The 14066-nt window shown below is 43.9% G+C and overlaps 1 protein-coding gene and 1 long non-coding RNA gene across 2 annotated transcripts in view; both read left to right on the forward strand.

The window, feature by feature from the left end:
- The window catches only part of LOC310846029, a 128198-nt gene extending 114464 nt beyond the window's left edge, over positions 1-13734 (forward strand). Inside the window, exon 3 of the long non-coding RNA XR_014565098.1 lies at positions 13672-13734. This is a non-coding gene — a long non-coding RNA (uncharacterized lncRNA). The remainder of the gene's footprint in view (positions 1-13671) is intronic.
- Positions 3303-9274, forward strand: CRYGS (crystallin gamma S). Its single transcript, XM_083741987.1, has 3 exons — positions 3303-3548; positions 7317-7559; positions 8932-9274. The coding sequence occupies exons 1-3, from the start codon at positions 3528-3530 to the stop codon at positions 9202-9204; spliced, it is 537 nt and encodes a 178-aa protein (XP_083598113.1). The 5' UTR covers positions 3303-3527; the 3' UTR covers positions 9205-9274.
- Positions 13735-14066: the final 332 nt, after the last annotated feature.

Consider the following 14066-nt stretch of genomic DNA (forward strand, 5'->3'; position numbering starts at 1 on the left):
TTTAAACATGCTAGTTGGCAAGTATTTTAACATCTAGAAAAATGTGCAGGATTTGGCTCATCGAATTCTTTTTATTTTGTGTGTGTCTCTATGCTGCATGGTTTAAATCCTGCTCATTTCTCTTCTCCCACATCCAACTCAATGTAACAATCTGAATGCAGCTGATCTCAAGTCATGATAAAAACTGGGTTGATTGCGCACAATTCAATCTTCCTTTTATAGATTTGGATCCTTCTTATCACTTAGGCAATGTTTTTGGCTTTAGCAGTGGTCTTTGCCACATTGGATAGCTTGGTCAAAACAGATTTAGGAACTCCTTTGGTATTCTGTAAATGGTTCGTTTAGTTATAAGGTCAAATGCTTGAAAATAATGCAGTGGAAGATTAATTGTGTGGTTGATTTATCCTTAAATCTGAGTAGAGTAGCAATCCAGAGGACATAATGGTAGGTAAAGTTTAGGGCTACAATTTGTGAATCACCAGGATTCTGGGAATAAATTGGTAAGGGCTAGTCAAAAGCAAAGGAGTGTTCGCTTTGCTAAGCACACTAAATTGATCTCAAATGGGACAGAGTCTCAAACAAAGATGTGCTCTCTCAAGCGTACATTCCCAGCATGTTTGCACTCCTATCTTGGTAACGTCTGCACTGACTTCATCATGTCCACAGAATGAAAGATGGCAGGATCCCCAAGGACGTGCTGTACAGGGAGCTGGCTTCATGTACCAGGCTCCTTGGCAGACTAACTGTGTTACAAAGATGTCTGCAAATGTGAAATGAAGGCTGGCAACATCAACCCCTCCATGTGGGAATCCCTTGCAGACGACTGCAGTGCCTGGAGACAGGCAGGTTGGGTAATCCATAGAAGTAACCAGAGGAGGAATGACCACCGGGAGGAGCACAGAGAGAAGAAATTCCATGGTGCATCTGCAGCAGCATGATTGGACCTTCATTTGCCCCAGCTGCAACAAAACATGTCTCTCCTGTATCGGTCTCTACAGCCACAGCAGGTGCTGCAACTTTCCAACAAGTTGACTTCATCCTCAAAGGCTCACTCCTTTATTTTCTCCTGAGACAGACGGATGCCAACTCTAAAAGGTAAAGGACCCCTGACAGTTAAGTCCAGTCGCGAACGACTCTGGGGTTGCAGCGCTCATCTCGCTTTACTGGCTGAGGGAGCCGGCGTTTGTCCGCAGTTTTTCCGGGTCATGTGGCCAGCATGACTAAGCCGCGTCTCGCGAAACCAGAGCAGCGCACGGAAACGCCGTTTACCTTCCCCCGGAGCGGTACCTATTTATCTACTTGCACTTTGATGTGCTTTCGAACTGCTAGGTTGGCAGGAGCTGGGACTGAGCAATGGGATCTCACCCCGTTGCGGGGATTCGAACCGCCGACCTTCCAATCAGCAAGCCCTAGGCTCAGTGGTTTAGACCACAGCACCACCCGTGTTGTGTCCCCAACTGTAGCCTCAAGGTATTTGCAGTGGAAACATAGATGCCCCTAATGAACTCTGGAGACAAGGTTTGCTTAACAAAACCCTTACCTCACCAATACTGCAGAGGAATTGCTCTGTGATATTGCCCCCTTCAGTCCGTGTAGAGCTTAGAGGCCCAGGGCAGGAATCTTGCTGAATAAAATTATAAACTCAAACAAAAAAGCAGCTGGTCCTTGCTGCTCACCACAACTGGCTTACCCTTCTGAGGCCCAGGACAAGCGGCTACCTCTCCCGCTCTGCACAGGCCTGGTTCCTTTTGTCCCAGATCCTCAGAATAATAAAAGCCCTATCATTTGCACCCACTTCATATAATAGTTTTAGGTGTATACCTAAAAGCTCAATGCCCAAAGCCAAGTGGGTACAATATGTGATAGCAAACCTAGGTTTGCTGTTGTATGATGTGCAAAAGCATTCCCATATTATGGTCTACAAATAATACATGTTGGCACTACTCAGGAGTTATTTTTATGGACCATCTCTGGAGCATTGTAGTTGCAGAGCTTCTGTGCTCCAGTTTAAACTCCTTTTCCATGTGGGTCTGTGAAGCTGAAATGTATCAATATGCAAAAGCACAGCACATACTTTAGTCAATGGCAGATAGTGTTACTGCCCCACAAACCCCTGGGCAGGATCCCAAGGGCCACATAGATGTGGAGGCCTCCTGCTGTAGTGGCACCAGTATTTTAAAACACTGTTCCTAATGAAATCAGACAGGCACATTTTTTCTATTTTCTTGTTTGCTGAAAGCCTTTTTGTTTCATCAAACATTTTTAGAGAATTTATTACATCCATTGTTGTTCCTGGACTTTATTATTCTATGATCTCTTATTGGTTTTTAATGTGTTTTGGAACACATTGCTGCAATATACCTTATTAGTTTCCAGTTTATAGATACCCTTAAGCAATAAAATACCCCTTGAGCTGTCTTTCAGAGGATTCTCCGTAAGCAAAGGCACTTTTCTTCCTCTGCTAATGTTCCCCAGTTTACCTTCTGACTCATACAAGGTTGAGGAGTTGTGTGGTTTTCTAGATTTTGAGTCCCCCTGTAGGGTTTCTGTAGTTGAACTCATAGCTATACATATGTCAAAGTTGGGTTGGGAGTGTTGGCCCACTCCACTAAGATGGTATATACCAGTGTGGTACTCTGGTTATCTCCCGTTTGGCTGTTTCAATGTACTTTATGTGGAGGCTACCTTTGAAAGTGACTGGGAAACTATAACTAATCCAGAATGCAGCAGCTAGACTGCTGACTGGAAGTGGACGCTGGGAACATACAATACCAGCCCTAAAAGATCTACATTGGCTCACAGTATGTTTCCAAGCGCAATTCAAAGTGTTTTAAAGCTCTAAACAGCTTTGGGCCTGTATACCTGAAGGAGCATCTTCAACCCCAGCGTTCGGCCCAGACACAGAGATTCAGCTCTGAGGGCCTTCTGGCTGTTCCCTCACTGCAAGAAGTGAGGTTCCTGGGAACCAGTAGAGGGCCTTCTAGGTAGTGGTGCCCACCCTGTAGAATGCCCTCCCATCAGATGTCAAGGAAATAAACAACTGACTTTTAGAAGACACCTGAAGGCAGCCCTGTACAGGAAGGTTTTGAATGTTTGAGGTTTTTTGTGTTTTAATACTTTGTTGGAAGCCGCCCAGAGAGGCTGGGGCAACCCAGTCAGATGGGTGAAATATAAATAATAAAATTATTATTATTATTAGAGGGCAAGCACTTTTTATTTTGAATATTTCTGACAGGAGTTCAGTGTTCTGACTCAGCAAAGCATTCAAAACCTGATAATGCAACAGGCAATGCCGAAAAATAAAAGGAGCAATGAAGCCTGCCTTTATTTTGTAATCCTGTTTGTTTTTCTAGAACAGATGAATAGCCTCAGAATCACTGACTCAATTTTTGGATGCCATTTTCATGACAAAGCGAATGTCTAGTCTAAAAATGAGCTCACTATAAAATGAGGCTTCCTGATTCTTGCTCTGCCAGCTGCTTCTAGTTCACCTCTTCCTCCAGGAATATTTGCACCCCACATTGATCATGTCCAAAACTGGAAGCAAGGTGAGTATGTTTGTGGTCTCAGGATGCCTCTCTTCCATTCATTGTCTGCAAGAAAATGAACCTCTTCTAACAGGAATGCATTGTTTGCTAGCTTGGTAGAACCAAGAAAAGAGCAGAGCCTTGAGTGACTCCCTGTCTAAGGAGGCAGGTGGTTTATTACTAGTGGAAAATGTACCAGGTTAGATAATAAACAAACACCTGGAATAATTCGCGGACTTTCCTAGTTTTCCTGGTAGCAGCTCCAGCAAATATAATTCCGTGAAACTGAGATCAGTATTTGAAAATGACAACATTAGACAGTGTGAGATGCTTATTTCCTTTGTTGTTGTTTGTTCTGTGGAAGAGGAATAAAGAGGAACATGGATTTAGTGGCGTGCTTTTCTTTTAAATGTGGCTTTATTTCACATATAGAATCAATAGTCTTGCAGAGGATATGCAACTCAGCTTGATAAACTTTCAGCATACTGCATGTGAAATAAGTATCTTCGTATGTGCTCTACATTTGTATTTATTTAGAAAGCATAAAATGGGTGGAGAACCTGCGATCTTCCACATACAGTGGTACCTCTGGTTATGAACTTAATTCGTTCCGGAGGTCCGTTCTTTACCTGAAACTGTTCTTAACCTGAGGTACCACTTTAGCTAATGGGGCCTCCCGCTGCCGCTGTGCCGCCGCCGCGTGATTTCTGTTCTCATCCTGAGGTAAAGTTCTTAACCTGAGGTACCACTTCTGGGTTAGCGGAGTCTGTAACCCAAAATTACAGAGCTCTTGAATTTGGAAGGTCACATAGGAACAATTGTATCTTCTTTCGCATCATACTAACAAGCCAAACTGCAAAACCACTCATAATAGGCGAATAAGCTCTCAGAAGGAAGCTTTGCTTGTGCTTCAAGATATGGCACTGCTTCACTGAGGGCATTTCCAGACTTCTGCTATTGTCAAGTGTGGGTCACTCATATTGACAAATCCAAATGGACAATTATGGCAGATTGGGAGGTCTTGCATAACATACCCATTTCCCCACTTGATCGGTTATCAGAGTAAAAAACAAAGTGCATTTTTTGTGTGGCTTAGATGTCTTCCCTTCATGTTGCATTGCATATCTGTTGCTGTGCTATTTTGTCTTACATGTCCCAGCTGTGATTACTGGGGAGATACCGCCATTGCTATTGTAACTGCAATTTGGAAAGTGGTCGCATAAGAATAATGGGCACCTGTCAGATATTATCTGTGATGCTGTTTGTTCCAAAATCTAAGCAAATAACTACCAAACCCCCCAACCCCTTATTTGATGAGCCTCCCTGGGGAGGGCATGCCACCACTGAAGAGTTGGACACCTATCACACCTCATTTGGCAGTGATACATGGAGAAGGGCGCTTTGTGGGAATGTTCTGGGGTGCAGGAGAGGATATATTGTGAGATTATATCCTAATCCAACTTGTGCTAACAAGTTCCCAAAATATCAGCAGAGTTTATAGACATTCCCCTTTAAGTTCGCAACGGTAACGTCTGCACAGGTTCGCTAGAACCTCTATAATAATTACTCTGGTAATTTCCCCTTTGTTCCCTCTTAAAATACAAGACACAAAACAGTCTTTATAAAAGTATAAAAGAGTTTACTCACGTTCTGTTCACAATATGATCCCAGAAGGCAGACAGCATAAAAAAGTAAAATACATTTAGAATCTATCTTGTAGGAAGATAGTACTGTCCTCTCTTGGCTGAGAGCCAAGAGGGCATTTTGCTCCTTCAGAAGATGAAGATGAGAGAGAGAGAGATGGCTGCCTGCCCTGTGCTTTTATCATTTACCTGCACAGGTGAGGCCACACCCACCTCTGGTCACATGCGGAGGAAGTCCGTCCCCAGGAAGTTTACCTGCTTGCTAGACAGACATCCCTTCCCATGTTCTAACATGTGCACTCTAGGAATGTTGTCATTGACTGCTCCTGTGTTTACATCCCACACGCTTAATCCTAGTCCTAATCTGGATTGCCTAATCGGGTCTTTGTACAAACAATGAAGCACAGAAATACAAATGTATTGTTTTGGGTGACCTTTAGATTCTTGTTCTTCTAATTTAAGAAGAGGCTTGACCAAGAATGGAGAACACCTCCTGCCTCTGAAATGTCAAGCAGCTACAACCTTTGGTACTTGGTCAAGGGTCCAGTAGGTAGACTCTGGTGGAAGCAGAGCTAATAGAAAATTGCTTTCTGTTTGCTCTGCTGGGTGGTGCTAGCAGATGGTGGGCCAGTGGTAGGATTCTGCTGCAGGATTCATGCAGAGAATTGGGTGCAAATGTAATCCCCACACAACCACTTCCCCCAAACAGTAATCTGTGTACCCACTGAATATTTGTACAGTTTGAATGCGCGAAGGATAGAACATATTGGAGGAGGGGACAGCTGTGATCTCACTTTCCCTCCTCATGTTCCTGTCCCTGGATATGTTGTCCAAATAGGGTTTGTGTGAATTGGCTTTGATGCACATTATGAAAGGGACAGGTGTTTAAGGTAGCCTGGAGTTCCCCTGTCTTCAACTGAAATGATGATTCCCCGCCCCCTCTGGTGCTCAGTGTGATGCCCTTGTGTGAAGTAGCAGGATAGGATTCATTACCAAGCTGCCCATTTTCTAAGAATGTCAGAGGAGGTGCTTTTCCATGTTCCATCTTTATGTGAAACACATCATATAGAAAAGAGAGGGCCTTATCTGTGGTGGCTCCCTGACTGTAGAATGCCCTCCTGAGAGACATACATCTGCTACTGACAATATATATTTTTTGCATTAGGTCACAACCTTTTTATTCACCCAGGCATTTTGAATTTTGGCATTTTGAGCTGGTTTAATAGCCTTATTCCTCCTAACTTTATTGTGCTGTTGGTTTGTTGTATGCTGTATTTGTAATTTTACATTTCTTTGCATGCTGTCCTGAAATCCACATTTGGATGAAGGGTGGTTTATACATTTTTTTAGTAAGGAAATGCTGTGAGCTCAAGAGAGTTATGTCATACATAAGAAATGCAAAATGTCATCTACATTTTAATATTTTAATGTTCCATTATTTTAATGTTGTATTTTAAGTTGTAATCATTCATCTTGTTTTTATTATTGCTTGTAAGCCGCTTGTAATTATTATTATTATCTGTACCTATTGCTGTAATATTGGCTAACCTAATTGCAACCTTACCATAGACTTCCTGTTGACTCAGGGTACTTTTTGCCTAAATGCTCTGTCAGCTTGACAGAACAATGCCTGGGTTGTTTATGAGCCTTGGCAGTCACCTAAGGTAACTAAGTCACAGGTACTCTTGCGCAACTCTCTTGTACCTAAAAATGGAAGAGGAATTCCTAGTGGAGCTTGTTATTTAGGGATAGGAAATAAATTTAATGCAAACTGACCTAAATGCATATCAATATGTGAACTGAAATTTACACTTCTCCAAATTTTGTGACGCAGTTCTCCAAGCAAAACAGTGCACAGAAATAGTTTCAAAATAGTTGTCAGGAAAATTGCAAAAAATGAGGTAAAATTGCATGTAAACTGCACATTGTAGAAGATGCATTCTTCACAAATTTTCATGCACATGTGAAAGAAATTGCAAACTGATGCAGATATGGGCCAAATTGGAGTTAAGCTTGGGGAAAAATAGGAAATGGAGAGAAACTGAAATTGTTATACACTTCCCTTGCTCGTGTCTGTGTAATTTTAGCTAAGCTGCACCATGTCCAGCGGAAGCTTGATTCATTTTGTACTTTGCTTGTGTTTCAGATCACCTTCTACGAAGGCAAGAATTTCCAGGGGCGCCGCTATGAGTCTGACAGGGACTGTTTGGATTTCCACACTGACTTGAGCCGCTGCAATTCTATCCGTGTGGAGGGGGGTGCCTGGGTTGTTTATGAACGGCCAAACTTTGCAGGGAACATGTATGTGCTGACTCATGGGGAATATCCTGAATATCAACGATGGATGGGCCTAAATGACCGCGTCAGCTCATGCAAATCTATTCAGCTAGTAAGTCAGACATTTCCTTCCTCCCTGTTTAACTCTGAAATCTGGGCAAATGGGATATTGACACTTGAGACAGGTTCATTTATAAGTCTCCCCTTTTTTTAAGTACACACAGATTCTCACACTGTATCTGTATCTAATGTTATTAACATGGATAAACACTGAAACAGGGGCGAGGAAACTGTGGCCCTCCTGATGTTGTTGGACTCCAACTCCCATCAGCCCCAAGCAGCATGGCCCATGGTAAGTATTGATGGGAGCTGTAGTTCAACAACAAATGGAAAGCCATGGGTTCTCTGCCTGCATTGAAGAATGTGAAAGCTTTCTTGCTTCCGAGAGCCCTGCTGAATCAAAGCAAAGACCCATCATCTAATCTGGCATCCTGTTCTCATAGTGGCCAACCAGATGTCTATGAGTTGATCCACCTAAAGCAAGAGTGGTCAGAGTGGTGCCCTCCAGATATTGTTGATCTGCAGCTCCCATCATCCCTGACCTCATGCTTTAGAGGCTGGGATGGTGCTGGAGGACTCACCTCTTTTGATAGAGCCTTTTGCCTGGGTCTGCAAAAGTTCTGGTAGGCTATAAAGCATGGTTAACAGAATGCATGTTGCATGGGACCTTGGAGTCTGATATGCGATAGGATATTAAAGGTGATCTATGCCATATTGGGAACAGCTTGCCCAGAGGGGTGAAGCTACAGCAACAGCCTCCTGGCAGCAACACGGCTGCCGCTTACTGGAAGGAAGGAGGCAAAATGATGATGAGGTAAGAACTCTTGTCAGTGCATTGGCAGGAGTGCTGGATTGGCTTTTCCAGTGCACTTGTGCAGCCCCAGTTTTACCATTGCCTCATTCCTCCGGGAAGCAGCAGCAACAACATTGCTTCTGGGAGGTTATTGCTGCAGCTCTACTGCACTGGCCAAGCCATTCCTGTGCCATGTGCAGTTCCCACCATGTGGTTTTACAACAGGGATGGGGAACGTGTGGTCTTCCAGAAGTTGAACTCCAACTCCCATCAGGCTAAGCCAGGATGACCATTGGTCAGGGATGATGGGAGTTGGAGTCCTGCAGCAACGGGGGGGGGGGGGGCAAGTTCTCAATATCTGTTCTATACTCACAATTGGTAATGAATTAGATTCTTCCTGCTTCTTGCTAGGGGGGAGTGGCTGACAGGGATCTCACAGAAAGTATAAAAAGTATAATAAAAATAACTAAAGACACATAAAGTGGTGGTTGGTTCTACATCCACAGCCACAATACATTCCTTCCTTTATTGGGTGATGTCTATTTTCCACCCAATTTTACCGTCTGAACTTTGCACAGCCTCTGCTCAGCTCCTCAATAACATGTTGTGTTCTCCATCCTCCTCCTTCTAGCTCAGTGCAGGCAAATACCAAATTCAGCTCTTTGAGAAGGGTGACTTTAGTGGCCAGATGCATGAATCCACAGAAGACTGCCCTTCTGTCATGGATCAGTTTCACCTGCGCGAAATCCACTCCTGCAAAGTCCTGGATGGGGCCTGGGTTTTCTACGAACACCCCAATTTCCGTGGCAGGCAGTATCTTCTGGAGAGAGGAGAGTATAGTAAACCTGTTGAGTGGGGGTCTGCGTCCCCAGTGGTCCAGTCCTTCCGCCGTATTGCAGAGTAATGGGCAGCATTAAGTCTAAAGCCAACATGAAAGCCGACTTGATGCCATAAATAAAGCACTTGTAAGTTCAGTTCTGCTTGTCATCATTCATAGTAAAAATGTGTGTCTGTGTGTTTTCTTTAAGGAAGATGACTAATCTCTGCAACATCCATTCACAAGGAAACTTGAGTTTTGCTCAGATTATTGGGGGTGGAGAAGAAACGAAGTTTGTCCCTTTACTTTCTATGACAGCCCAGAGAATACTGTTTTCGTTTGTTTGTTTTAACAGGGATATTCCTAATGGTTTGGCTAAAACTGAGGGGAGTCAGAGGGCAAGGTTTCAGGATTCCCTCCCATTTCCCTTTTTGACCCCACCTGCACTATACATTTAAAGCAGCATCACACCACTTTAAACAGTCATAGTTTCCCCCAAAGAATCCTGGGAATTTTAGTCTGTTAAGAGAACAGGGATTGACTATTAAACCACTCTAGGAACCGTAGCTCTGTCAGGGGAATAGAGGTCTCCTAACAGCTATAAGAATTGCTGTAATTTCCATTATGATAACCCAACAATTGGTTCAACCTTCTCCAGCCTTCGCTCTCCAGATTTCTGGATTATTATGATTTGAAATGCACTCCCTGCCCTTCACCCCCAAAGCCGCAGGGCAGCTTACAATTAAAACTCAAGGTTAAAAACAGTTAAAAACAAGTGAGAGTCACAGAAAGAAGGTGAGTTTTTAAAAAAGCTACTCTGCAGGTGTCCGAAGTCAGGGTAAAGAGGACTGCAGCTCCCATTAGCCCTGGCCAGCACGCCTGTTAAATTGAAATAAAACTGATTTAAGTTTGTAGTCTTTCCAGCTAACTTAGTCTACTGTAAGCAGACAAAGAAGTCCAGGAGTACCTTTAAAGCTTCATACAATGATCAGATGAACACCCCAGTTTAGATAATAATGGTGGGGTGATTAACTCTTTACTGGAGTCTCTGTACAAAAAGCAAAATAAATAAATAAATGAAATAACAATATATGGACCCATGCGTTCAGAATTTCCATCTCGACATGGACATGTACAATTATAGAGTGGGCTTCTCATAAAAGGACTCTCAAGTATTGCTGAAGGAAGCACATTCAGTCGTGCACTCGAAAAAGCTCTTCTATATTTTAGATTTGTTAGATTCCAAAGATAAGGTGCCATTGTATCAAGGGGACTAGTTAGAAAACAGTCATAGCAGGGATAAAGTTTTCTCATTGCAGAGAGATTGCTCTGTTGTTCAGTGTCAAACAGGCATCGCTTCAATATGTGTTTTGCTTTACCGAGACGTAAAACTTAGTAACTATTGTGGCAAAAAGCCAAGAAGGCATAACCTTAAATTGATGGCTTTCATCCAGCTGCTTTTGTGGGAATCAGGCAGAACTAAAGGAAGAATGGCAGTAGTGGCTAAATTCAACTCGAGTCAAAAGTTAAATGCCCTCATCCAAACCTGTGTGGAAATGGAGGGAAAAACAGCTTTGAATCACAGAGCAGTATTCAAAACACATCCTGGTACCGGGAACATTTATCTTAAGGTATTAAGCAGTGGTTTTTCCCTCTAAAGAAATGTTTAGGGGTACAGTGGTACCTTGGGTTAAGTACTTAATTCGTTCCAGAGGTCCGTTCTTAACCTGAAGCACCACTTTAGCTAATGGGGCCTCCCGCTGCCGCCGCGCTGGCGGAGCATGATTTTTGTTCTCATCCTGAAGCAAAGTTCATAACCCAAGGTAATATTTCTGGGTTAGCGGATTCTGTAACCTGAAGCGTATGTAACCCGAGGTACCACTGTACTCTCATTTTCTTACTCATATTGAAATACTGCCCCTCAATGAGGCCAAACTTAGATTCACAAAATGTTTAGGGCTATGTGTACCCCTGCATCCCCCCAGAAAAAAGCACTGCTATTAAGACCACAGAAGGTCTTGTGGGTTTTATAAGGCTCACCCAAATTTGAATCTAATGAAACAGTTGAGGTAAAGGTTTGGCCTTAAGAACTTCAAGCAGAGCAGGTATAAAATCATGACCTCATTTGGAAGAAATGCATTAAAATGTTAATACTACTCATAGCTTTTTCGACCACATATTTTTGTTGAGCTGACCACATTCCAGAGGCCAAGCCCAAATACATTAAAACTCTTACAAGCCTTGGTTTTGGAGTAATTTTTAAATTAGAAAAAGGAGTCTTTTTACAGTTGATGCAGTTAGTCCATCCCCCCGAACCTCGTGTGAAATTGAATCAAATGCTACCTTAAGTCAATGGATGCTGCTTACAAACCACCCCCTGGACACCCCCCCCCCCATATTTATCAACCAAATGGTTTAGAACCAAACAATAATATACAGTGGTTCTATCCTCCTCAAACACTACTTGTTCATCTGCCAATGTGGCTTCCTCTCCTAATCAGCTGGTTAGTGTACTGTGCAGGTGCTCTGCATAAAATTCCCCAATTACACTTAACTAGGGTTGCCATGTAGGGACGCGGGTGGCGCTGTGGGTTAAACCACAGAGCCTAGGACTTGCCGATCAGAAGGTCGGCGGTTCGAATCCCTATGACGGGGTGAGCTCCTGTTGCTTGGTCCCTGCTCCTGCCAACCTAGCAGTTCGAAAGCACATCAAAGTGCAAGTAGATAAATAGGTACCACTCCGGTGGGAAGGTAAACGGCGTTTCCGTGCGCTGCTGTGGTTCACCAGAAGCGGCTTAGTCATGCTGGCCACATGACTCGGAAGCTGTATGCCGACTCTCTTGGCCAATAAAGTGAGATGAGCACCACAACCCCAGAGTCAGTCACAACTGGACCTAATGGTCAGGGGTCCCTTTACCTTTACCTTTAGGGTTGCCATATTTCAAAAAAGTGAAAATCTGTGTATGTGAGAGTGTGTAGAAAGTAGCCTATTGGACAGAGGTTAAAATCTATATTCTGGCCACATCCACTGCTGGGATGTGGCTCCCAGAACATTGCCAATAAGAGAATACTGCCCTTAGGATGAAAAAGTTTTCCCACCTCTGCTTTAAAGAACATATTCTAAACTGGATTTATTTCCTTTGCCTGCAGTTAAGAACTGCAGTCTAGAGAAAGTTAGCCATGCTTACAGTCCAGTGAGATAAGCAGCAATTAGACATGTTTGGTTCCTTACCAAGCATCCCAGGTTGCGCCCCAATTTCCTTCCTGCACTCTCGATGCAGAATTCTCAATTCTTTTCTAATTTGAATATATGTGCTTCACCTCTTCGCCACCAGGTGCCACCCTTTCTCTTCTTTCCTCACCCATAGAGACAGTTTGATGAAATCTTTGGGTAAGCTGACTTCAATGACCCCCCTCCCGCCCAGCTTCCCCGGTTATGTTATGCCTCAAGTCTTAGAAAATAACAAATGTTCATTTTGGGTGGGCATTTTCTTTGCCGGGTACTCTGGGGAACCTAAGAATTTTTGCATATCAAGCAAGGGAACGGGGGACTTTGGATAATGATATTCAGCGTATAAAGTGCGCACTTCTATAGCAAGGGCCCTGCAGTCTCTTCCAGTTTGATATATGAGGTTATTATGTTGCAATGAGGTAGGGGTATGTGATGCTTGTCAGCAGCTACAATAATACAGCCCTTGTGAATACCATATTAATTAGGGATTCGCCAAGTAGGATGCACACTCTAATAGGGCCAAGAGCGAGGAACTCTGCTTCAGTCTGGTTGTGGAAAGCAGGTGGTCATAGAATACAGTGGTACTTTGGGTTAAGTACTCAATTTGTTCCGGAGGTCCGTTCTTAACCTGAAACTGTTCTTAACCTGAAGCACCACTTTAGCTAATGGGGCCTCCTGCTGCTGCTGCTGGAGCACGATTTCTGTTTTCACCCTGAAGCAAAGTTCTTAACCCGAGGTACTATTTCTGGGTTAGCGGAGTCTGTAACCTGAAGCGTATGTAACCCGAGGTACCACTGTAATAGAATTGTAGAGCTGGAAGTGACTACAAGGGTCATCTAGTTTTGCCCAACATGGAGCTCAAACCCGCAGCCCTGAGATTAATAGTCTCATGCTCTAGGATGTTGTGTGATGATCAAGGTGTACTTGAAAGTGATGAGGTGAGTAGTGGATTAAGGCCTCATCTGCAGTACACAATTAACGCACTATCATACCACTTTAAACAATGCTGATTATCTCCTCCCCCCCCCCCCGATAATTCTGGGAGCTGGGGTTTGTTAAGAGTTGAGACTTATTAGGAGGTCCCCCCCCCCCCCACAGAGCTACAATTTCCAGATGGGTTTAGCAGTCAATCCCTTTCCCCAGGTAATACCGGGGATTGTAGCTGTGTGAGCCCAATGATGGTTTCAAGTGGCAACATAGTGTTTTGAATGAATGGAGTGAAGGGGGCTGTAGGCCACTGAAATCGGGAAGAGAACAACTGATCTGATAGCTGACGGGCAACATGTTTGGATTTTGACACACAGATGATATGAAATTGGCAGTGGCGTAGCGTGGGTTGTCAGCACCCGGGGCAAGGCAAGTAATTTGCGCCCCCTAACCCGTGGATTTGCGCCCCCTAACCCTAACCCCCAGATGTTGCGCCCGGTGCGGCCGGCCCTCCCTGCACCCCCCCACGCCACGCCACTGGAAATTGGCTCAGCTGCACTAGGGGCATGTATAAAGTGGTGCTGGGCAGTGTCAAGTTCAGTTTAAGCTAGAGCTAAAATGGCGCCACAAATTCTGCGCTCTAGGAGGAGAAAGGTAACCATTCTGCAGCATATACTCCATGGAGACGATAACTTCTCAAACATTTTCTCAGGAGGGGTAATGGGACACCCACAAAGCCCAAAGACCAGCCACCATTTTGCAACCACTAAAATGGCCCAGACCTAGCATC

The sequence above is a fragment of the Podarcis gaigeae genome, assembly GCF_964106915.1.
Source record: "Podarcis gaigeae genome assembly, chromosome: 5".
Lineage (NCBI taxonomy): Eukaryota > Metazoa > Chordata > Lepidosauria > Squamata > Lacertidae > Podarcis > Podarcis gaigeae.

Bases quoted from the DNA above. Each gene is read 5' to 3' on its own strand.
- CRYGS (XM_083741987.1), top strand. From the start codon at position 3,528: ATGTCCAAAACTGGAAGCAAG. The intron at 3,549-7,316 runs GTGAGTATGTTT...CTTGTGTTTCAG, and splicing joins TGTCCAAAACTGGAAGCAAG to ATCACCTTCTACGAAGGCAA. The intron at 7,560-8,931 runs GTAAGTCAGACA...TCCTCCTTCTAG, and splicing joins CATGCAAATCTATTCAGCTA to CTCAGTGCAGGCAAATACCA.